Source organism: Ixodes scapularis, unplaced genomic scaffold (assembly GCF_016920785.2).
Source record: "Ixodes scapularis isolate PalLabHiFi unplaced genomic scaffold, ASM1692078v2 PGA_scaffold47__10_contigs__length_4178495, whole genome shotgun sequence".
NCBI classification, from domain to species: domain Eukaryota; kingdom Metazoa; phylum Arthropoda; class Arachnida; order Ixodida; family Ixodidae; genus Ixodes; species Ixodes scapularis.
Window position 1 is genome coordinate 588,272 of NW_024609876.1, and position 23,074 is coordinate 611,345.

The 23,074-nt window shown below is 45.3% G+C and overlaps 1 protein-coding gene and 2 long non-coding RNA genes across 5 annotated transcripts in view; 1 reads left to right on the forward strand and 2 right to left on the reverse strand.

The window, feature by feature from the left end:
- Positions 1 to 9,569, forward strand: part of LOC8028227 (SCL-interrupting locus protein homolog) — a 44,341-nt gene extending 34,772 nt beyond the window's left edge. For 2 of the 3 annotated variants that reach the window (XM_040221105.3, XM_040221107.2), the window contains 4 exons: positions 32 to 136; positions 4,416 to 4,753; positions 5,224 to 5,316; positions 6,340 to 9,569. In XM_040221105.3, the coding sequence (XP_040077039.1) occupies positions 32 to 136; positions 4,416 to 4,753; positions 5,224 to 5,316; positions 6,340 to 6,559 (756 nt within the window). In that variant the 3' untranslated portion in view covers positions 6,560 to 9,569. The remainder of the gene's footprint in view (positions 1 to 31; positions 137 to 4,415; positions 4,754 to 5,223; positions 5,317 to 6,339) is intronic. The other variant, XM_040221106.3, reaches the window with a different exon arrangement.
- Positions 1 to 14,117, reverse strand: part of LOC121837534 — a 32,186-nt gene extending 18,069 nt beyond the window's left edge. Inside the window, exon 1 of the long non-coding RNA XR_006078181.1 lies at positions 13,923 to 14,117. This is a non-coding gene — a long non-coding RNA (uncharacterized LOC121837534). The remainder of the gene's footprint in view (positions 1 to 13,922) is intronic.
- A 6,734-nt stretch (positions 14,118 to 20,851) lies between these two features.
- LOC121837535 lies at positions 20,852 to 21,756 on the reverse strand. The gene is made up of 3 exons (XR_006078182.1): positions 21,682 to 21,756; positions 21,486 to 21,586; positions 20,852 to 20,947 (listed from the first exon to the last, which is right to left on the reverse strand). It is a non-coding gene; the product is annotated as an uncharacterized LOC121837535 (long non-coding RNA).
- Between the last annotated feature and the right edge of the window lie 1,318 nt (positions 21,757 to 23,074).

Genomic DNA, 23,074 nt, shown 5'->3' on the forward strand with positions numbered 1-23,074 from the left:
GAGATGATGGGAGACTGACCGCCTCCCGCAGGGCGCGGAGGCTGTGTACGAGCTGATACGTCGTCAGGACGAGCAGCTTCGAGAGCTCCGGCTCCAGCTGGAGCAGCTGCTCCAACGGCAGGCCAGGGACGACAAGGTGAGCCAATGCATTCAGCATCTCGTGTTCAGCTACCTCCTGCATGCTGAAGCATCCACAGTCCTGACGGCTGGCCGTCAAAAGTTCATTGTAACCGTCATCATAAGACATCGACGATGAGGGCTTAGAATAAACTTTGTCATGTTGCTTTTGTATTCTAGTTTTTGAATTAGCATTTTCTCTCATGCATTTCATTGAAAGTGGTAGGCTTTTCCTCTAGAATGGTGTTTTAAAGGCAAAAGCAACTTCTCAGGAGAGGTGAATCTCCCAATCACTGTGGTTTGGTTGGACAGCTGGCACTTTCTAGTGTGCAATTAGTAAGAATAACCTAGCTCTCTGCATGTGGTCACTTGTTCTACTTTCTTATGATGAATTTGTGCACTGGTATAGTCATTGAAAGGGCAAGAACGGCACGGCGTGTCTTTCGAATGCCTCCAGCACGCGCTCGCTTTTCGCTTCGGCTGTTCTGCTCGCGTGTTCTGGGCTGATGAGGTGCCAAAGTGTAATCGAAGGTAGGAAGCTCGCACTGGAGGCCCTGCCATTCTCATTCTGGCAGTCTGTGTCTTTCATTGTTGTGTGGGCCATCTTGTTGCTAGGCGGCCGCAGTGTGTCTTTGACGCTCCCTAAAGTGGCACACTGTTTACTGCAGTTATTTCCATCTCCTGTCGGTTTCTCGATCAAGCCCGACTGCCGATCGGCTGTAGGGCTACATTCAGTTTTCATCCTGAAGGTGCGAGTTTATTGAGGTCATGAATGTGTATATTAACTTTTCCTCCGAAAATTGCAATTTTGGACAGTCCACGAATCAGGCTTTTATATTTTCGTAAGTAAAAAAAAACAATGCGGAATGTAAGTTTGTCTGCTTCTTGCACAGGCATTGCAATGATATCAGAACACCAAGCTCTTATTGATTGATTGAAAAAAGGCATCTAGCACTGAGGCCTACCCACCATCGTTTCAATCAAAACCAATAAGAACTCGGTGCCGTTCTGACGTCACCATAGCCCCTGCACAAGAGGCAGACGACTTGCTCTTCGCATAGCTTGTCTTTCTTATACAACATTTTCTGGCAAAACAAATCTGGGAAAAATGCATTGATAGTTTGAAATTTAGGTTTCTTTATTGTTTGAAGGTACCTTGGGCATTTAAATTCTACCTGGAGTGTGGTGAGCACCTTCCTTTTTAAAGTTTCGTATTTCCCCTGGCAATAGCTTTCAGCTTGCCTCATTTGTGGGGGAACTATCTTTGGTAGCAGGCATTCCTTGACAGATAAACAGCAGAGAATGAGGAGGCAGACGACACAAAGAAGAGCGGCGCAGAGTAGCAATGCAGTCTGAAGTGGACAATCCTGTTGAAAGCGCACGGTAAAAAATAACACAGTATGACATTGCTGGGCACAATCAACTGTAAGCCCCGTTTCGGGTGTCAACCAGTGAGATTGCTTGTGCCATGCTTGCTGCATTTTTAAAGGGCAACACTACTTTTAGAGGTATTTTTATATGACTTGTGGTTTATTTCAAGTCAAACTTACATACCGTATTTACTCGCAGAATGAACGCGCTGTTTTTTCTGAAAAATCGATGCAAAGTTGGAGGGGGCGTTCATTATGCGAAGTAAAACTTTTGCGTCCGTATTTACTCGCATAATGAACGGACCTTTTATCCTGAGAAATCGAAGGAACTTCTTATCTCTTTGCGCGCGGCGCCCGACCCCCTTAACCAAACTAAGATGTGCAAAAAAACAACAAAAAAAAAAACTGTTTTCTTTTGCTTTTAACTCTTTGGGTGTTTTTTTTTTTTTTTTTGCCGCCTTTCGCAAGCTGTTTTGTTCGCTTAGGCGTTGCTTAGGCGAGGGCTCTCCGCTTATCTTTCTTATCTCCTTGCGCGCGATGCACGACCTCCCATAACCATACTGCGCTGTGCAATAAAAAAGAAAAAAAAAAAGCTCCTCTGTTTCTTTTGTTTTTTCTCGGTTCCGTAGGTTTTTTTTTTTTTTTTTTTCTTTTTGCCGCCTTTCGTAAGCTGTTTCCTTTGCTTAGAGGGCTTCTCCGCTCCTCTTTTCTTACCTCCTTGCGCGCGGCGCGCGACCCCCGTAACCAAACTGCGCTGTGCAAAAAAAAAAAAAAGAAGAAAAGAAAAAGCTTTTTTTTTTGTTTTCTCTTAGTGCCGTGCTTTTTTTTTTCTTTTTGCCGCCTTTCGCAAGCTGTTTCGTTCGCTGCGCATCTCCGCTTCTCTTTCGTACCTCCTTGCGCGCGGCGGCGCGCGAACCCAAAGTCCAGACTGCGCTGTGCAAAAAAAAAAAAAGTTCCTTTTTATGTTTTTTTTTTGCTTCCCTTGGATCTTTGCGAATTTTTTTAACGTTTCTTACAAGGCGTTTCGTTGTTTCGTTCGCCCACCCTGCCCATGCATTCGCGACCTCCCTGCACCAGGATATAAAAGTGCGTTCATTTCGTGCGGTGGGGGGAGGGGGTCAAAATTTTGACGTCCGAGTTGGGGGTGCGTTTATTACGCGAGTGAAAAAAAAGTCGAAATTTTGAGCGCCGACTTGGGGGGGGGGGGGGGGGGTGCGTTCATTACGCGAGTGCGTTCACTACAAATACGTACTTGGTTTCTTAATTTTGTTAATACTCAAAGTATCATTTGCTAAAGTTATGGGAAAGTTTAAGACAAATTAAAATACTTAAATCATAAAAGTAACATGTCTCAGTAAACTGAAAGGCCTCTGCAATCCAATAAGGTTTAATTGAGAGCCCTATGATGATTAATAAATTTTTTATGACACTTCTGAGTGTTCTAGTTTCAGTTATTTACTGCAGGATGTAAAAATATATCTAAAAAATACCTGGTGCCATATTTTATAACATATACTCATTATTAGATATTTCATTATTAGAAAGAAAAAAATGAAGATTGGATGTGTGCCAGTGGAGATATGGCTCCCATAAAATCGCAAAGTGTGTAAATAGTTCATTCTGAAATAATAGCACTAAACATGTGCAGCCTTATTTTACTATGTTCTCAAATCAATATTTCAAGACAAACGAGACTTATCACACGAAAAGACTTCAGGACAAGATGGCAAGTGCCCGTCAATGTTCAAAAATTCAATTTCAAAAGTGTGAATTTTTTAGCATTTTTTGCCTTAAAGTGCAGTGTCTTCCCTGATATGCTGTAGCATTTGTTATGGCATTCTCATATGTGGCACGAAACGATTAGGGCTCCTCTAGTTATCTACCTCTTCTTATCTCATACATGCGCACGGGTCACGACATGGGCACCGTCAAAGTGCGGGTGTCGCAATAGAAAGTTGCCACAGTGGATGCATGCACGTTGCTCTCAGCTCTGCTCAATGAAAGAAGTCAGACCCTCACTGGAAGTGCTCCGGTCCTCTTCCGACTGCCTCGCAAAGCCACGAATGAAGTCGAGAAACAAAGCATCTCTATTGATTGGAAATGTGCATACATTTTACGCTCAGTTATCCGGTACAGGGTTCATCTCAATATGATCGGTACAGTATGGCATTCGTAGAAAAAACGCCGAAGTGCTGTTCCATTTCAGTGTAGTCTGCAGCAAAACACAGCCCCGTGCTTTTTTTTGTCTAAACATACTTCTTGGTTGTCAGTATCCACCAACGTGAAAAGCTTCAACCCCCCCCCCCCCCCCCAACTGACTAGACTGAAGGGTGCTTTCTAACAAGGGTAAGATGTTATGGCTATGTTGAATGAACACAAAGCAGTCCTAATTCAATAAAGTGAAAACTTGTTACCTTCTCTTTCAGTAGGTCGCCAGCATGTCGAAAATACTGTTTTGTGAAATGAATCTTGCCTGTTTATAAACTACACCATATTTTCCGGTCTATAAGTGGTACCTTTGTATAAGTCACGTCTCTATAGTGTACGGTCGGCACAACAAAACTGCACTGAAAAATTATGCATATGTGTATTATGATAGCATTATATGCGCAGGCGAGAGCAAGTTTCAATATCCTGGTCGTTGAATGGAACGAGAAACATAATCCCTGTGTCAAATTTCTACAAAAAACAAAACAAAACAAAAATGCTTGTAAGTCTCGCTATTGTATAAAATGCACCGGCAAAGATTTTGGAATAAAACTGCAACTTATACACTGGAAAATATGGTAATCTTTTTGAAACCATGCTTTGGAAGTTAGTAGACCTAGATACATCATTTGTTTCACATAAGGATTTGAATTTGAGGCCATAAATGAAGCCACCGTACATTCACTCTGTTGCTCCCCTGTGCCTGAGCCGCTTTGGAAGGCAAGACTTGCGGCTTCCCAGGCTATTCAGGCTGGGCGGGATGCATGGACCCAGACAAGCAGGCCAGGGGTGTGCTCCAGGGCCAGCCAGACGACCTGCAACCAGCGCAACCTGGCATGCAACCAGGCATGCAACCAGGCATGCAACCAGGCATGCAACCAGGCATGCAACCAGGCATGCAACCAGGCACGTAATCAGGCACGTAATCAGGCATACGACAAGACATGCAATCAGATTCACAACCCGGGCGGCAACCAGACTTGCAACCCGGCCAGCCCTCGAGAGCCGTACACCGTTTTCTTCCCCGAGAAGCTCACACCAGGGGCTATGCACCACAGGTCAGTCACATCAATGTACCTAGATTTCCTAATCTGGAGTCTTTTTCTCATGTTGTGGGGAAAGTTTACCGTAGATACAAATTAAGGCACCAGAGGCGCGCCGCTGACGTGAGGAGTCGCTCGGAAAACCTTATGGATGGGCACGGGTTGGGCGGAGAAAGTTGCTGGATACGTCTACTCTCATAAACCCCACGAACCAGCCGAAAAGGTGGATGATTTGAAGTACCATCTACCTATACTTTGGATCTAGGGGGTCATGATATTTCGGAATCTAGGGGGTCATGATATTTCGGAATAAAGGGTTCTAGATCTGCTTTTAAAATGCATAAAAATGTTTCAAAATCTTTTTTACTTTTTATTTTTTTGTGGATCACTGTTGCTTGTGGCGAGTCGCGACAACATTTACTAGGGTGATAACGACCGCAATACCGTAATACATTTTGAACCTCATAAATTCCACAATTTTGCAGGGACCAGGCAACAGGCAGAAGTCCGCTGCTTCCAGACAGGCCGACACCTGCCGCATCTCCGGCACTCCTCCAAGGCAGCGCCAAGGCAGCAAGGTGGGGAAGCCCTCTTTCTGCTCACCCTTCAGTCATTATTTATTCATAAATATGCATTATTAACTACAAATAGTGCTAAGGACGCACAAAAACACAAAGATGGGACTAGCACAAATTCACAACTGGCATTTTATTGCACTTGCAAGAGAAGAGAAAGATGGAAATAGTGATAATCAAAAGACAAAAGGGACAAGAGACCCAAAGAAAAATAGGAAACTAAGAAGCCAATGCAGTTTCAGAAGAAAAAGTAGGATGATTAAGATATATCATTGAAGTGAATGTAAGGGCACAAACGAGATGGTTCAAATGCAACATGACATAATCCTCGAGACTGCAGGTAAAAACAACACAAACACTAAAAGGTCTCGATTGTCAAGACCTCTTATTGTTTGTGTCATTTTTGCCTGCTGTCTCGGTGTTTGTTATGTTGGAAAATATATCAGTTCTTTGTCAGTTAATTTCACAAAATATTGTATGTAAATACTACACACTGGGTCAGTTTCTGCAGGATTTTGGCAGGAACAGTGAATCATGTTAAGTGTCTTCACCGTTTCATTGCTACATGTACATGGGTTTGGGGATGAAGTCATTCTGGTTGTTTATGGCTTTGTTCCACCATTAGATTATGCTCCCACCAGTGCCAAATGCATTTACCAAATGCTGTAAAGGTGCAGGGTTCCAATAATGCAAGATTCTAAACAAAAAAAGATTTATAGCAGGCAATTGTGTTGCATACGTGAAACATTCTTGCATCACAAACATTTAGCGATACTCCGACTTTCCAGACTTCAGACGCCTACGTTCAGATGCCTACCCCTCAAACTTTCAGACTTCAGACGCCTACTTCCTCAGATAGTTTAATGCGCACCATGTGTACACTTGATAGATGTTTCTAGAATGAAGCGACACTACCGCTGATCAGGCTGATAAACCTGGAGATCTTCCAAAGCCTTCCATACTCTCGATCTCCAAGGTGAGACTGCCAGGACATCCAATGCCGACTGGACAAATTCGCGGCCGCAGGTTGGAGGGCACTGAGACGCTGATCGTGCCCCGGCTGGAGTACCAGAGCCTGCGGCTGGTCAGCGGGGAGCTGGCTGCTCCCTGCAGCCCCCAGGGGGCGCTGTCTGTGGCCACCCAGCGCTACCTGCACCAGTACGGCCTGCTGGACCCCGAGAGTGCCCTGGACGAGGGACCCATCCTGGACATCAGTGCCCTCAAAAAGCTGCCCAAGCTGCTCTGAGCGTGTGGGGGCACGCCCTGTTCAAGGCGAGTGTGCAGTCTGACCACTGCAACCTGTGCATCCAGTCGAATTAGTGCATCTGCACCAGCACGTCCACAGTCGCACCGGTGTGTTCTGGTCGCACCGGTGCATTTGCCCCAGTGTGTCTACAGTCGCAACAGTGCATCTGCAATGCATCCACAGTTGCTCCAGTGCATATACAGTCGCACCAGTGCATCTACAGTCGCACCAGTGCATCTACTAACTCGCAACAGTGCATCAGCATTGCAGCAACAGTTGCTCCAGTGCATCCAAAGTCACACCAATGCATTCACAGCTGCACCAGTGCATCTGTCCTAGTGTGTTCAAACTCACGACAGTGCATCTGCAGAGCATCCACAATTGCTCCAGTGCATCCATAGTCACACCAGTGAATCAAAAGCTGTACCTCTGCAGTGCATCCATGGTTGCACTAGTACATCTGCACCAGTGCGTCCACGGTCGCACAAGTCACCTGCAGCCATGTGCCTGTGGCCGCACCAGCTTTGCGACTGGAAGTGCCAGTAGCCTCAAGAAACATGGAGATTGTCCTAGAGCTTAGCAGAGAGCATGCATGGGCCATTCCTTGGGTCTACCAGAGGTGGTGGCAGTTGCTGCGTTCAATTTATTTAGGCCAGATGCACTTGGTGTGCACACTGCCGTATTTGATTGTCAAAACAGAACTGGAAGTACATTTCCCTGTGGTTTTCTGCACCAATGCAGGCTGGCACAGGTACGTCGAACGAGCCTATACTTCGTTTCAGCTTAAGTCCAGACGCAGCCGATGCTGCAAGCACCAGCTCGGGGCTTTCAGCGCTTCTCCTGCCAAGCACGCGCACTTGTAGCATCGGCTGCATCTGAGCTTAAGCTGAAACGAAGTATAGCTGTGCGATTGTGTGGCAGCATTGTTGGAGACAATATTTTAACAATTTTACAATATATACTTTAAAAAATTTGCAGGGTTTAATTTTTACATTGTTTATTTTGCCAAAATAGAAAACGCCATACTTTTGAAATATCAAGAACAGAACTGTTTTGCGATTTGCATTAGCAAGAAGAAAAAAAAGTGTTGTTTAGTCAATTAATCATGTTGTTCAATAAATAAAAAAAAAAATTTTGGTCACCACACAATAACATTCACTCTTCTGACCGTTTCAAGAAGATCATTTTTATCCCCGTTGTCTAATTTCAATGGAAACTTGTAATCTGTCGAATTCTGATCTTCTCTTGCATGTATGGATAGTGTAAATTCTTTTATTGTACAAGTTCCTTTATCGTGCACTACCGTGAAATCCCGAGCAAGGGCCCACTCAAAATTAAGAAATAATAATGTAAAACTGGGGATGGGCGCTTCTTAGGTCAACAATATGTAAAGATATGTCTTGTGTATATATCCTAATACAAAATTGAGGGGTGGGCACTTAGGTCAACAATATGTAAAGATGTGTCTTGTGTATTTATCCTAATGCTACAAAATTGAGGGGTGGGCGCTTGTGGAATGGGCGGACGCTTTGTATTTTACGGTAAGTGCTTCCTGGCTTTTCACTCTTCGCAAGATTTTGTTTAAAGCATGTAGACATGTTTTCAATGCTAGGACAAAGAAACTATTTTTGCACGAGCAGAGAGAATAAAACATCTTATTTATTGCAATGCACACTAATTGGCTTTCACTTTAGTTTGGTTACGTACTTGCACAGGTAGGCGGTGATCCGGTGTTATTGTGTCGTTCTTGCAGTGTCTCTTGATCTCACACGTTTGTCTCTTTGGCCACTGCTGTAAATTTAATTGCTTTTGCTATTGAAGCTGTTTTAGCCCCATGTTTACTTCTACAAAGGTAAAAAAAATCCCTGTAACTGACCAATATATTTGTCTACAAGATTGAGAAACATTCAAAGCTAGTTATTACGCTGAAGTTATTCGTAATATTTGCTTATAATCGAGTACACGGAGTAAATGCATCCACGTTTTCCGAAATTCATTACCGGATGTCAATTTTAGACTGGATGCCGTCTGCTTCAATTATCATCAGCCCACAAGTGCTGGCCGGGCCCCTAGCAGACATTACAATTACGCCGTGGTTCTCAGAATAGAGCTAGCTCTAGTCTCATTAAAAACATCCAACAGTTTGGTGGCGGGCCACGGGTGAGGGGAAAAAGCGCGCCGTACCCAGTGCTAAATCAGTGCTCGCCGCATCTGAGAACCGGGCTTTACCAGGAATGCTAGCTGGCGGAAAAGTGTGGTTTTTCTCACAGGTGTTTTCGAAAGGCAAGAAAGTAAAGGTGGTTTTTTGTTGGTACAGTCAAATCTCATTAATTCGAAGGGGACTGAAAATTTGTTTGAATAAAGCAAAGCTTGAATCACCGGGAGTTTCCTCCCATAGACACGCGTAGGATGGGACCTGTATATTAGTTTGAATTAAGAGAGTTTGCATTAACGAGATTCAACTGTACCTTTTTTTCCACTTTGGCACAGTAGCGTCTGGTAATCACTGCTGCTTGACATGTGCATTTTTCCACAACATGGAAGACATATTGCCAAGGCTCTTTTTGCGGTGCTGCTTTGAGGCTCTTCAGTTTTAGAAAGTGTAGGAGAAATATTTATTTCCTCACCCCAAACAATACGGGCCCTACCAAAGCGAATCCTGCGCAGCCGCCCAAAACTGCCACGTCGACTGGGTCTTTCATATTGTAGGGGAATGTACACCCGTGAGCAATATGAAGGTGAACAGCCCTCTGGGGCACTGACTCAGTTTGGAGCCTGCCAATAGCATTTCAAAGTAGAACGCGAGTGGGCACCAATATCATGTCAATATCAACAGCGTCGCGCACTGTACATGACACTGTGTCCAGCATCAGAACAAAACAATGCTAAAAAATTAATCCCAAACCAGTAGGTTTAGCCCGAGTCACTGCTTGGGTCACTGCAGGCGAGCCACAATGAGACAATGCAAGTGGGCTTTTGGAGAAAGCCGACGTCTGCCACTTGGTTCTTTCGTGATAACTTCACTTAAAATTTAGTCGCTCCTACTGGAAGTGCGCAAACTCGCAAAATTTGATTTGCAGCATACTTTTATTGTTCAAAGTGTTGCGAGTTCTTCGTATATTCGAAAATTAGGAAGGAATGTCTTCAGAATTTCTGTTTTTGATCTCAAGCTTCCCTGCTTTGCAGCAGTGGAAAGCTTTAGCACTTCGCATTGGTGCACGTATGTCAAGCTCTACTGTTTTGCATCGTTGTGCTAGGAGAAGCAGCCGACGTGTTTGGGTCCAACAAAGGGCGTCCAGCACAACCAACAAAGGGCATCCCAGCTGTGGACCAAGGATTCATTTTGACCGCCTGGGGATCTTCGACGTTTAACCGAAATCTTGTCTACACAGCATCCGGCGGATGTCAGGGGCTGTGTAACCACGGGGGTCATGGAAACTTTGCCTACAAGTATAGATAAGCATTCTCAAGCTGCATTAAAATAAAGGTAGTCATTGCCTCGCCTTCCAAGTTTCATGTTTTACACAAACTAATCTTAACGGGACCTTTCTTTTCATGCAAGCACTGAAATGTTTCTCATGTAATACAATTTTATTTTCCTGAGTATTTTAGAAAACTCCAGTCATGATTCATTAAAACATCCAAGCTCAATTCAGATTATCTAGAAGATTCATATTAAAATTTTATTTGCATTCAAACTCTAATGGCATTTGAAATTGTGATGTTTGCACATATCTAGCTCATGTCACAGCACAGAATAGTAAACAACTAATGGTTCACTATCTTAGGTTAAAGACGTGCCTGTGTAGTCCCTTGTTTTATATTTTAAATGTGCCCGCAGCTTGAGCTGTGGGAACATTTTAAGGTGAAGTAAAACTGAAATGTAATGCTTACGTAAGTTCATACATGGCCTTGTACTGTTTGCATAGTTTGTTATTGTGAAGTGTAGTAGTGGAAAAGCCTAACAGTTGAGTTTTCTCCGCATTCCCGCACTGCATACGATCGAGAACGACATATTCCACTTGAGTGACTAGCAACTTGTTTGTTGATATTTTATTGTGTAATAAAATCTACACTAATTGTGATAAAACTGAAAGTGGTGAATACGTAATCTCGCGCTTAGGGGTCCACTTACGTGCAAGGCACTGGGAACTTTGAACAAGTGAGAGTTTTAAAAGGTCAGCATATTGGGAGAATACATTACGGTTCCACTGCCATGTCACGTGATTTACGTACATCGCATCTTACGACTATTATAAAGGGCTGCACGGGAGGAATGCCTGCTCACCAGGGGAGGGTCAATGCCCGCTCGCTTACACACAGTATCGTCGACCCAAGCTGGTGAACTGACTGGGAATTCAGTGGTATGCTCCTTGCTCAATGCTACCACTGTACTCTGTTCACCCCTAAGCTGAGTGCGGTGGAAAGGGTGGAAACTACACACTTGCCAGACAAATCAACCGACTAGTTTTTATCACCTGGCCTATCACGTCTGTCTTTTGCCACGTGATTGCCACATAGCAATTGGACATGAGCACAGCGCCGCAGTTTGGAAAGGAGCTCGACATTGAAGCTAGAGATCGGGTCCAATTGTTGCGACTGCGTTGAAAATATTATCCATAAGATGGCGCCACCTGTTAACCAAACTTCACTGCCCGGTGGGTATACCGGCCAACATTTCCAGTTAAGAAGGCAGTAGCGGTGATATTTTTGGCATCCCCTGCATTGCGGTCGTCACCGCACTGCAGCCAGCACCGTTGATGACTTGCCAAAACTCCCTAGTGTCAGTGGCGCCTAACACGGCTTCGCCTCTTGGGTGTCCCCAGATCTTGCTACTGTGGAACAAACACGCCAACAACCGTCGACGTTTTAATATGAAACCATTAACTGTCTCATGGAGCGAGCCGACGTCATCAGTTTGAAGCGTGAAATGGCACCTTAAGTTCTTTCTCCAAGTAAAGCCAGCTCCCAGCTATGAAATCACGCTCCTAGCTATGAAACCTAGACACGGCACCTAGTTTTCCCGATCCTAAAGGAGCAAAGTCAAGCTGATGTATTTTCGGCTTCGGTCCCATTGGCTGGCGCGCGTCGACGAGGCTCCCATTGGCCGCTGCACCTCAGTTTCAACGATCGCTCGCCCGATGGCGCTGCGTGTTCGCGAGGCAGCAGCTCCATCGCTCCATGCCCAAGGTCAGCGTGCCATACCCCACAGACAAAAGAAAGGAGCAAAGAGCGGCGAGCATGCTTCCGCATTCACAACTTATAAGAAGTGCTTACGTGTACCTCGAGCCTTCTATTTTTATGTTTATGTTTGTTTTTATTTTGGTGTGTTTGTTTTTGTTTTTTTCTTAAAATTAATGTTTAGCAGCAAGAAAAAAAAAACACACACACAAAATACATCTTTAGCCTCTTGGCAAAGTTGGATGTACCGTAGAATACCGTGCATCCGCCCATACCCAAATTTGTAAGATCTGGGAAAATATGCACAGTCAAACTGATGACCGGACAAGCACCCATCCCCCATTTTTTCGTGATTATCTCTCAATTTTGAGTGGGCGCTTGCCTGGTATTTTACGGTAATCAGTTTCACCTTTAGATTGATGTTCCATGATCACGGTGGAAGAAACACATTTAGGTGATGACTCTAGGCGCTCTTCCCGCAGGGAGCGAGCGACCAAATCGTGTTCGAAGCTAGCCTCGAACCAGTAGTTAGTTCCGCACCGCCACGGAGGGCGCCGAGGTATGAGGTCCCTTCTTGGCGGCCACGGTGTCATGTCACGGCTCACTTTATAGTGCTTCCATCATGCACTATAAAGTGAGCCTAAACCCGAAAAAAAAGAAGAGAACAGAGATTTACGGACTCTAGTGACTTGGTGTTGGCGGTGAGGTACAAGAAGCGGTGAGCGAAAGAATGCGGGACCACCGCTGGGAGCAACAACCGGAGCGGTCAGTTTGGGAGGGATTCCATACTTGGGCGCCATCTATCCCCGTGTGAGTGAAGCGCACTTGGTGCGCCAAACATAATGTGGCCGCCGCGTCGGACAGAGTCGTCACCTAAATGTGTTACTTCCACCGTGGGTCAACAAGAAGCGGTGAGTGAGGGAATGCGGGACCACCGCTAGGGAGAAACAACCGGAGCGGTCGGTTTGGGAGGTACCAGATACGGGGGGGGGCTGCAGAGAGATCTGTTATCGCGGACACATGCGACGTCATGGGTGAAGCATAGCCCAGATGTATCTGGTTGACCCGGTAATAGCCATTTCACCAAAGACAAAACATGTCTTCCTCAACAAAAGCTGGTGTATGTAAATTTTTCCACAAGAAAAATGCACCCTATAGAGGCTAAGAGAGGGGGGCCCCCTGACTTTTCCAAGGGCGACTTTTTAGGGATTTAAACAGAAACGGCCAAGGGGTACAGGTGCCAGCCGAATGCTGACGCGGCATTGGTGTCCAATCTGTGCCATCGGGTGACCTCTGGTGGGCGACATAGGAACTCCAGCACTACGACAGCAGAGTAGCGTGGAGTAGCGCAATCTAGAACGCCGCCCCTCTGCGACTAGTGGCGAACGCCCGGAGGTTCCAACTGCGGTCAGAAATGCAAGGAGAACGTGAGAAAATCGTTGTTTCTTCAGTATTATGGGAATGTACGGAATGGCAATCGTTTTTGACATAAGAATGGGACATTCTAGAATAATTTGCGCTAAGTTTTGTGCCCCGCAAGGACCTGCATTTTTTTTTTAAATTGCTTGAGCGGCATCATGCAGCAGACGACACGGGGACGTCACACCATTCACGTGACCCGCTCCGGCCAACCCGAAAAGCCCATCTCCGCTGCGAGCAAAAATCGTCTGCTTCAAACGCCATTGCCTTGGAAATTGCCTTCTCAAAATTTGCGCACGCATCCGATATTATTAAAACTTTCATAAAGTGTTTGGTGCTTTACTAACTTCACGACAGACTATTTTTGAAAAGTGTGAACTCGGCGTTTATTTTTTAATTAGCCGTGTTGTATCGATCTCCATGTATTGTCCCATAGGGCGGGCCGCCTCCTGGAACCCTGAGTACCACGTGACTCGCGCCGAGCCGCTCTGTCGGCCATGTTGTCGGCAAAACACGGGGTTCAAAGGATTGCGCTACTCTGCTCCGTAGGAGCTATATAGTGCTCTAGCTACAGCAGATCAGATTCCGGCACGGAGTCTGATCAAATGTTCACGAGAGGCGAAAATGGAAAAATGAAAGAAAAGACCTCGTCGCCAAAATGTAATGGTCGCGTGGGGCCATTACGGGTGGGTGGTAAGAGACAGGGAAAGCTAGGATAAAGACAGCGCCCCGAAAGGCCTGTAGAGATGCTGAAAAGGCTTACATTGCCGTGGCGCGTGGGACGCGAGATGGTCGCTGGCTGGGGACCAAGCGGGCACACCGGTAAAGGAAGACACGGCACGCCAGCTCGGAGTTTCGATCAAGACTGTTTCTATTTACAATATCTACATCAATCAGCGCGTGCCGCTGTCAAGCACGCGCTGCTCAAATGCAGAGATCTAGATTATTTACAGCACACTACAAGGAGGTCTCAACCACTGTGGTTGCAAGTAGGGATGCCGCGAACCACCCGAGGTTCGATTCGAAAGGTTCGATACTTTCGAACTGAACTGATGCTCGATTTCGAAAGGTTTCGATATTTTCTACCGTACGGAGATTCGAATTCGAAAAATTCGCAACTTTCAAAAATCGTGGAGTTTCGAATTCGAAAAGTTCGAAGCTTTCACGGTTTCTAAAAGTTCGGGTTTGATAATTTCGAATATTTTTTTACCTGAGGTTCGAGAAATCAAAGATTTCGAACTTACCCTCACTTGAAATTCGAAAGTTTCGAATTTCTTTGAATCTGAAATTCGAAAAATCGAACGTTTCGATTTCTTATAGACATAAAGTTCGATAAATTCGAAGATTTCGAATTTCTTTCTACATAAAGTTCGAAAAGTTCGAAGGTTTCGATTCTCTTTTAGCGCTAAATTCGAAAAAGAAACAAAAAATAAAACAACTTAGGTTTCGAATTTCTTTCGTGTCCAAGTGAGCAAAGTTCGAAGTCCGGTTTTCATGTTCCGCCACAGTTTCAGTATCAAATAAAGGCCCGTTCACACTCTTGCATCCTGGTAGACCGAGAGAGACCAGACCAATTTTTAACCCTCTTGCGATCTCTTAGGACCAGCTCTGCTGCAGCGCATCCAATCCTAAGAAGTCGCCAAAGGCTTAAAAACCGGTCTGGTCTCTCTCGGTCTTACTCGGTCCCAAGAGTGTGAACGGCGCTTAACGTTTTCACGCCTCACTGGTTTTCACGAAATCAGGTTTAGAAAAGTTCGGGTGTGATACTTAAGGCCCGTTCACACTCTTGCGACTGCTTGCGACCTCTTAAACCTGGGTTCCTTAAAACTTCTTAAACCAGAAAACACACTGGCGCCATCTATTGGGAAGCAGTGTAAACTCGGCGGTCCGGCATATTTCTTTTTATTTCTCGCGCAATATCCTTTCTTTTTTGGCTCGAAAAACTTTTGTCAATGTTATAAACGAGCCTTTCTATGGGTATTACGCACATTTGACCTCGGAAATCCCGCAAAACCTTTGCTTTTGTGAAATGCAGTTCTAGGGTCACCGCATAGATGGCGCCACAATGTCAGTGTGTTCCCTCATTCTAGAAACATTTAAAGGGATACTTTAACAAAATTTGAAATGTTCCCGTCGTGTTCAAAAATAGGTTGAACATGATCCACAATATCCGTAAATGACAATCGCACGTTTGTATTTTGATCCTGGTGGCTGTATTTTTCGTTATAAACGGCCCACTCTGGCAAGCGCTCGGAGAAGGCCCAGCTTAGAGCACGTGACATCTAACGCATTGCTTTGCGGCGCTTTGGAATATGTGCCTAGTGCATGCCTACCCTAACCAATCTGTACCCGTGCACAATCATCTAGAACACTCTTATCTAGGTCAAAAAATATCTGCTCATGCGAAGCTGACCGTAAAAAAGAGGAACACACCATCTTCGCCGACCTAAGACATAACGGTTATACAAGCAGCTTCATCCGCCGAATTGCCCGTGATCAAGCCCGAGATCGCCGACACCTACAACTCCCAACAAGTACACAGACCCGTCGCACCTCACGCATCAGCGTTCCTTACATGAAAGGTACAGGCGAGGCGCTGGCACGTCTACTCGCCAAAGAAGGGATCCAGGTGGCCCACAAGCCGATGTCTACGCTTGGAAGACTCATGCCCCGTCCAAAGGATCGCCCGCCTAAGGAAAAAGCACAAGGCGTCGTTTATAAAATTCCATGCGTGGACTGTCCGGTCACATACATCGGGGAAACGAAGAACTTTCGGGAGTGAATCCGCCAGCATATGAACGATGTTCGAAAGTTTGACCATGAACGAAGCGCCGTAGCCGAGCACTGCGACGTCAAGGACCACAAAATTGACTTTGCCAACACCAGCATCCTGGCTGTTGAGACCAATCCCAGACATAGACTTTTTATAGAATCTTGGCACATACAAACAACGCCAGAAAACATAAATAGATCCCTCGGCACTCTGCCGACCGGCTACGTGAACGGACTTTGCCACCTCACCAATGCAAAACGATAGACACTGCCGTAGAAGAAGAAGAAAACAGATTACTGCTCCTTAACGGCCATAGCCGCAGTCAACCCCCGAAGAAGAGACCGAGCTGGTCTCAAAACGTAGGGTTTTGCCTTTATACGAGGATTTGGTTGGTGTATATTTTATTTATTATTATTGCTTCTCCCCAACCAGAGAGACTTCTCTCAAATGTTCACCTTCACAATCATCTCCATACTACCTCACCCCCTTCCTCCTCATGCCTTCCATCTGTCAGTTGGAAGAGCTAGACCGCCCAACCCCGGGAAGCACAGCCGACACTATGGCCCCAATTAGCGTCACACATTCTTAACGTCGCAGGGACCATGCTGCTGCCCTCACTACCAGCATCTTTTTGACCACTGATGAGACGCAGATAATGCGGACGAAGCATCATTGTAAATAAAATTTATCTCTCTCTCTCTCCTAGCTGTTAGCGTAACGCCTCCAATTAGATAAAAGTAATTGGTTTTTCGGCTGAATAGGTACAAGCTCAGCATGTTAGATTTCCTCGCACCTTAGCATGGACTAACCACAAAGGCTGTGCAAACATGAGATGGTAGCCTCGACTGCCTTCACAGCGCTCGCACTGAATGAGCGCTCGTGCAGCCGCCATGGCGTGATCCAAAGCAATTAACTCACACTTGTACAATCTGTGGCAACAGCCCATGCTAAGGGGATACAAAGTATAGAAAACTGCAGCTCCAGCCAGAAAATAAATTGTTCTTTATGTTGCAGAGAAATGGTCACACTGGACATAGGCACAACATCGCAAGCGAAAACATGATATGTCAACCCTTTCCTTTGTCGTTCAGGTTTTGCTGACAGCTACACGCTCATCAACAAGGCCTGGTCATCTCCAAGAAAGCCATCTTGTCTACACTGTTAGCAAGTCCCGTGTATTTGGCGAATATTTGGGGTGAAAAACACGCTATTTACACAAATTACCATAAATTTACACGATGAGTAACGGATAATTCGTTCAGAAATCATGCGAGGTTGTAAGAAACGTGTTTTGGTTCGGTCATACACGCATAACCGTGTAGCCGACCTCGATAACACGCATCGCCCCCGGCGACGACCGCGGCATTGCCGGCTATCGAAGCACCGGAATGCTCGGGGACACACTTAGAAAGGACCGTCGAGACAAATGCCGCGGAAAGAAACATGTCTCGGAGACAGATATGCACCAGAAGCAATTGCGCCATGTCACAGGACGTTGGCGAAACCCGCGCTTACCGTGCTCGCCGCCATCTTCTGGTCGATGGCAATGCGGCTTCCCTCATGTCGCCCATGTTTGTATTTAGTTTAGGGGTCCTGATAACAGTTTCTTAGACACCACAAATAAAGTCACGGGTCTAATTATTCGTTCCAAACAGTTAAAACGGATATAAAAAGCGTGTCCTCGATGTAAACACGTGACATTGCAGTTGGTTTAGTTTTTGCTTCAACCTTCAACTGCAAGCGATCTGGCCACGGCGCAAGTGCAACGCCGATGTACGCTGGAAGCAAGCGCCGGTTGGCTTTCGTTGTTTCTGTTTGACCGGAGAAAATCTGGCAAGTACGCATGGCGCCGCTACTGTTTTGGTTTGACGGGACGCGAGAAGCTTCGCATAGAGCTTCGGAGTTTGCGAGCACATAGTGAAGACGTGACCGGAGAAGTGCCCCTGTGATGTTCCTGGAGGACGGAAAGTAGCATTCGTAATCGTCGTGTGTGCTTTGAAAGCGAAGGGAGTCACAGGGTCCACGAGTTTGCAACCACAAGCTAAGGTTCACGACAGCGCGGCGTTGACTTCGGCGATCTCGTTCTGTTTGGTGCAACCCGGCGATGCGAAAAAGAGCTGAAACATTCGTCGTGTGTGGTGCGGTGCTTTGTATTTCGGGTCTGTATGAACCACGCTTTTAACACAGAGCGCAAATTGTTTGTTGCGTGGTGGAGGTTCAACGGGTACAGTCCCGTCGTCGTCAGCTGATCCGGTCCAGCTGGTCCGGGAGGACGCAGCGAGCGTTTTTAAAAGTAAATCTTCCTTCGTTCCGTTTCAAACTGTGGAAGTATCCCGACACATACCGTGAGTAAGAAGCAGCGGGCGTTTTCAACAAAATTACGTTGTTTTAATCGAATAATGAGCTCCGGATTGTTGTCTTAAATCTGCCGTTTTTTATGCTTCGTGTTGGACTGCGTTTGCATAGCGACGCACACCGCTCGAGTAGATGATTCGGTTCCTGCAACGAGTTTGTTGCGCCAATCATGGGGCGTGAATAAATTAGGGCAAGGTTTCCTACCTGCCCACAGATGCATGTACTGAGACCATTTTTTATGTTGTGAACGTAGTGCTCTTTCTTTATTTTGGAAGACGCGTTGGTGCATTTATTATGGTACAATCACTTGAGAGTTGAGAAATTGGAGAGCGAGCAAGCTTTCCCAACTTTGTCTCTTTCTCTCTGGCACTGCCCTGTTTCAGTTTCAGTAGGCATATCTACTAGCAGGTACAAACTGCTCTAAAGCAGGTAAAGAACGGGAAGCTTAGGACGGTGCGGCCTCCGTGTTTCGCGCTTTTCGCAAGGTGACAGGGTAAATGCTTTTTGTGAGATATGCGGAATATGCAAGCGATTTTGTTATGCCCGTCGTTTGCGTCTCTCCAGCAAAACGAACAAGATGATCTACTACAAAGGCGCAATCACAAGCCAAGATTTAAGATAGCAGTCGTTTGCTTCGGTGATCAGTGTAGCTGTATTTTACCCTGCTCTCTGCAACACCGTGTCATGACGAAGAGCTGGAACGGTCACGGTTTGTGCTGGCCTCCCGGTTGACAGAAGCCCGCATCGGCACCGAGTGCGCTTGGGCTGTTGATGCTCAAGCCTTTCATCCGCGGCTTGTCGCCAGCTCATCCTGCTGCTCAACGGTGAGGAAGCGGCGAGGGTAACCTCGGAAGTGAATGTAAATCCTCGTTCATTCAGTTATCCGGTGTCAAAGTGTGGAAGATTTTCAACGTGTACTGAGGGCGGGAACTACGAGCGTTTTGCCTTGCTTTTATAACCGAAACCAGACCAACGAGATAACTGCCTTCCCTGCTGGAAATGGGCGATGTGAAATGAGGCCAAAATTCACATTGAACCAATGTGCAACTGTAGGTCCAGACACATTGAGCAATATGCATTTATGAAACAAAAACCTATGTGCACCAATTGGTAATCCTTTAGGGAATTCACATTGGGCTGAATTGGTAATCCTTTAGGGAATTCACATTGGGCCGATTGCATTTATGAAACAAAAACCAATGAGCAGCAATTGGCAACAGGTACCCCAGTGCACATCGCATTGAGGGTATTTATGGGGCAAAAACCAATGAGCAGCAATTGGCAACAGGTGCTCCTGTGCACATTGGGTTGATGGTATTTATGGGGCAAAAAAACTAATGAGCGGCTATTGGCAACAGGCCCCCCTGTGCACATTGGATTGATGGTATTTATGGGGCGAAAACCAATAAGCGGCAATTGACGACAGGCACCCCTGTGCACATTGGGTTGATGGCGTTTAGGAGGCGAAAACCAATGAGCGGTAATTGACAACAGGTGCCCCGGTGCACATTGGTTTGATGGTACCCAGTCAACCAGCAACCGTCTATTAAACATCCGAGAGATGTGTTGTTCGGACATTTAACATATCCAGTGGATATCTGCTACGATTCATCCAACATTGAAAGTATCTACTGTGCAGTGCAAAATGGTTCCCCAGAAAACGTACCACTAACGCAATCTGGTTGATGCAGCTGGACATTCAGGACCATTGTAGGATGTTCAGCCTGATCCCGTGGATGTACCATGTACATACCTCAGAAATATTACTTTTCCTGGTATAGGGACCAGCCCTATGCCAGGAGGGCAAGGAAGTGCCTAAGCAGCCTTCATTTTATGCTAGCATATAGCGTGTAAACTGTCCTACAGAAAACTTTAAACGGATAAGAGTCCAATTCTTTACAAAACAAGAGCTCAGAGGGCAGATTTGCTGTATGGCCCGTGCATGCTCTCAATGTATACCCAAATGGCGCATTACAGATGTATATTGTAGCAATCAGGCCCGCAGCAGACATTCTTTATATTGAAGTTTTTTTTTCACCATCAAGCTCAGAAGCTTTACCACAGGATCAATGCAGACGACACTGACAAGAAAGGCGACACTACTGATGCTGACCTGTTTTAGTGAGGTGGACCTCGCCACATGCGAGAGAACTGAAATACTGGACACAAACATTGTCATAAGCTATGACGAACGGCCCTGAGGAATTGACTACTGAAGTCTAAGGCTTCAGTAGTCATATGCTCTAGTGACGAGGACACCAGAATTCCATGAGAGCTGTAGCACCGACTGCATGGCAAAAGATGCCGCTGCAGTCTTGCAGCGTAACTTTGAACGTGAGTAGCGCACTAAATTCCTGCCCAGCCTGTCAGGCATGCACATCCGTTCTGTAGAAAAAGTTACAGTGGCAAACAAATCGGCATTAACTCTTTATTGTTACTGTTAGACAGACGAGCAGTGCTTGATGCTTTTAAAATAAAGTATAATTTTTGAACAATGCTGCATAGACAGCATGAGGTTTTCAAAATAAAGTATACTTACTGAACAATGCAGGATACTTTGCTTAAAAAAATGTCTGATAAACATAATAAAAAGCTCAGCGCATTCACGGAGGCCCACTTAAGGCGGTTCACATCTCTCTCTCCTGTGGTGCAGAATGTTCCTGAAAAGCAACGAAAAAATGTTACGTTAAAGATATGTGAGCAGTGGTTTACCATTCCTTGAAACAAAACTAATAAAACAGTGAAGTTCAAAGTGAAGTGACTCAAACATGCAAGAATTGGAACTGATGTAAATAAATCACAAGTATTTTATGCCTTGTTTTTAAAGCACATTCCTGCTGGATGTGTGTACTGTATTGCCAACTTTTGTTTGTTAGATTTACATAAAATATCAGTGTTCTTAAAATTCGTTGTCTATGCATTCTTTTTAATCCATAATAAGGTACTATTGCATAATGAAATTTTTCCTCTTAGAGAAACACTCCAAACAAATTTTTTTTATTTAAAATTATTCAATACTGTTCACACCTGTCGTATTTGCTCTCAAATTAAACCAAAAAAGGTGTCACTGGCTTTAATATTTAAAGCATTCAAATACTCTCATATAGAAATTATGCTTTGAAGAAATTGCACACCATACTTACTGTTCTAGAAAAGTTTGATTTTTGTGCTAACATCAGCTTAATAAGACCAGCTTACCATTTGAGATGACTGATGTCAGGCAGGTGCGTGGCGAAGTTAATCCGTGACCATGGTTTCTACCTTGAAGTCTTCACATTTATGGCAGCTCTGCACTGCATCTGATAAAAGAAAGCAACAGAAGTATGACACCAACAATTCCATAAATCTGGTTCCATGTGAAGCGATCTGCACTACTGTTCCAGAGATTACTTACTTATGATGCACTCAGCAAGGTGAAGATTCCTGAATGTCAACTTTCTCTTACGTCCCTCCCACAAAAATTTTTGCCCCAACTGGTCAGTCAGCAACCGCTTCATGATCTGTCTCGTACAGGAAGCATAACCAGATCCGCAGACTTTGCTGAGCTGTCGAACATAAAAAAACATCCACATAGCAACCGCTTAGTGCAATCATAACTATTGATTGGATGTTTCTGTTTATTTTTAGTCAACCTTGGCAGGTGTTTATCGGCATCCATTTCTTCATTAAATGTGCTGCAAAAATATTCCAAAAGCCGGGAATCATAATGATAAAAAAAACTGCACCGACTTTACTCAACAAGATTAACAATTTAATCAAACGTTTCGTCTCCCATGTGGGAAACATCGTCGGTGAAACCTTGAAGCAGGAATGAGCGAAAGAAACTTCAACAGTCCTATTTAAGCAAGTCCGCATACACATTGAGGAGGGGGCCGCAGCTGGAGTTACAAGCTGATGAGTCATTTCGGATGAACCATGATTCTACGAACCTGCTTGGACCCCACCTTTGTTCACGCGCCAGAGTGGACGCATTCTCAAAGTCGAAACTGTGTCCCGTATTTCAACAATGGTCTACGAGTTCCGTCTTCGCTTTTGTCGCATGCGTGGCCTTTGCCATGTCCCTTTTGTGACTTTCATTTAGCTTTAAAGGACCAATGCAACAATATTTGTACTTTACGCAAATACCGCTTAAAACGGATCCCTAACGTTAATGACCTATGAAACACGCGTTCGTTTTTAACCCCATGCAATAGAAGTTCCAGAAAACAATTTAAGAAAAACGAGCAGCGTTCACCCCCTCAACTCGCAGCCAGAACAAGCGGCCACGTGATCTGGAGCCGATTATATGCCGCCAGTGTTGATCATAGCCACGCGCTGGGGTTGGCAAAGCGCAGGACACGCGCTGAGTTCCAGGCATTGTTATGGCTCGGCTGTTGTCGTCGTTGCAGCGATTGGACACGGGTCAAAACCCGAATGCTTCTCGAGCTAGCAATTGTCACGAGCCCAAGTCGAGTGCCCACGCAATGCTCGGGTCCAATCTATGAACCGCATTCAAATATCGTCACTTGGGTGTACTGGGACCCCCGAGTTACGTCATCAAATTTTGCAAAGGAGAGATTGAATGAAAAGAATCGCTTTTGTCCTTGAAATTACACCGCAACAAAGGAGTTTCTTGGCCAATGGCGTTGCGTGTGAGTATCCTTGAGTCCCAGGTGTGCCAGTAAGCTCGTGTATAGAGAGATACATTCCAATTGAATATCGTTGCACAGCTCCTTTAAACAGCATTGAATCATCAATCCAATTCACACATGAAGTTGAACAGAACGGTGCAAAGCATTTTCTGTATG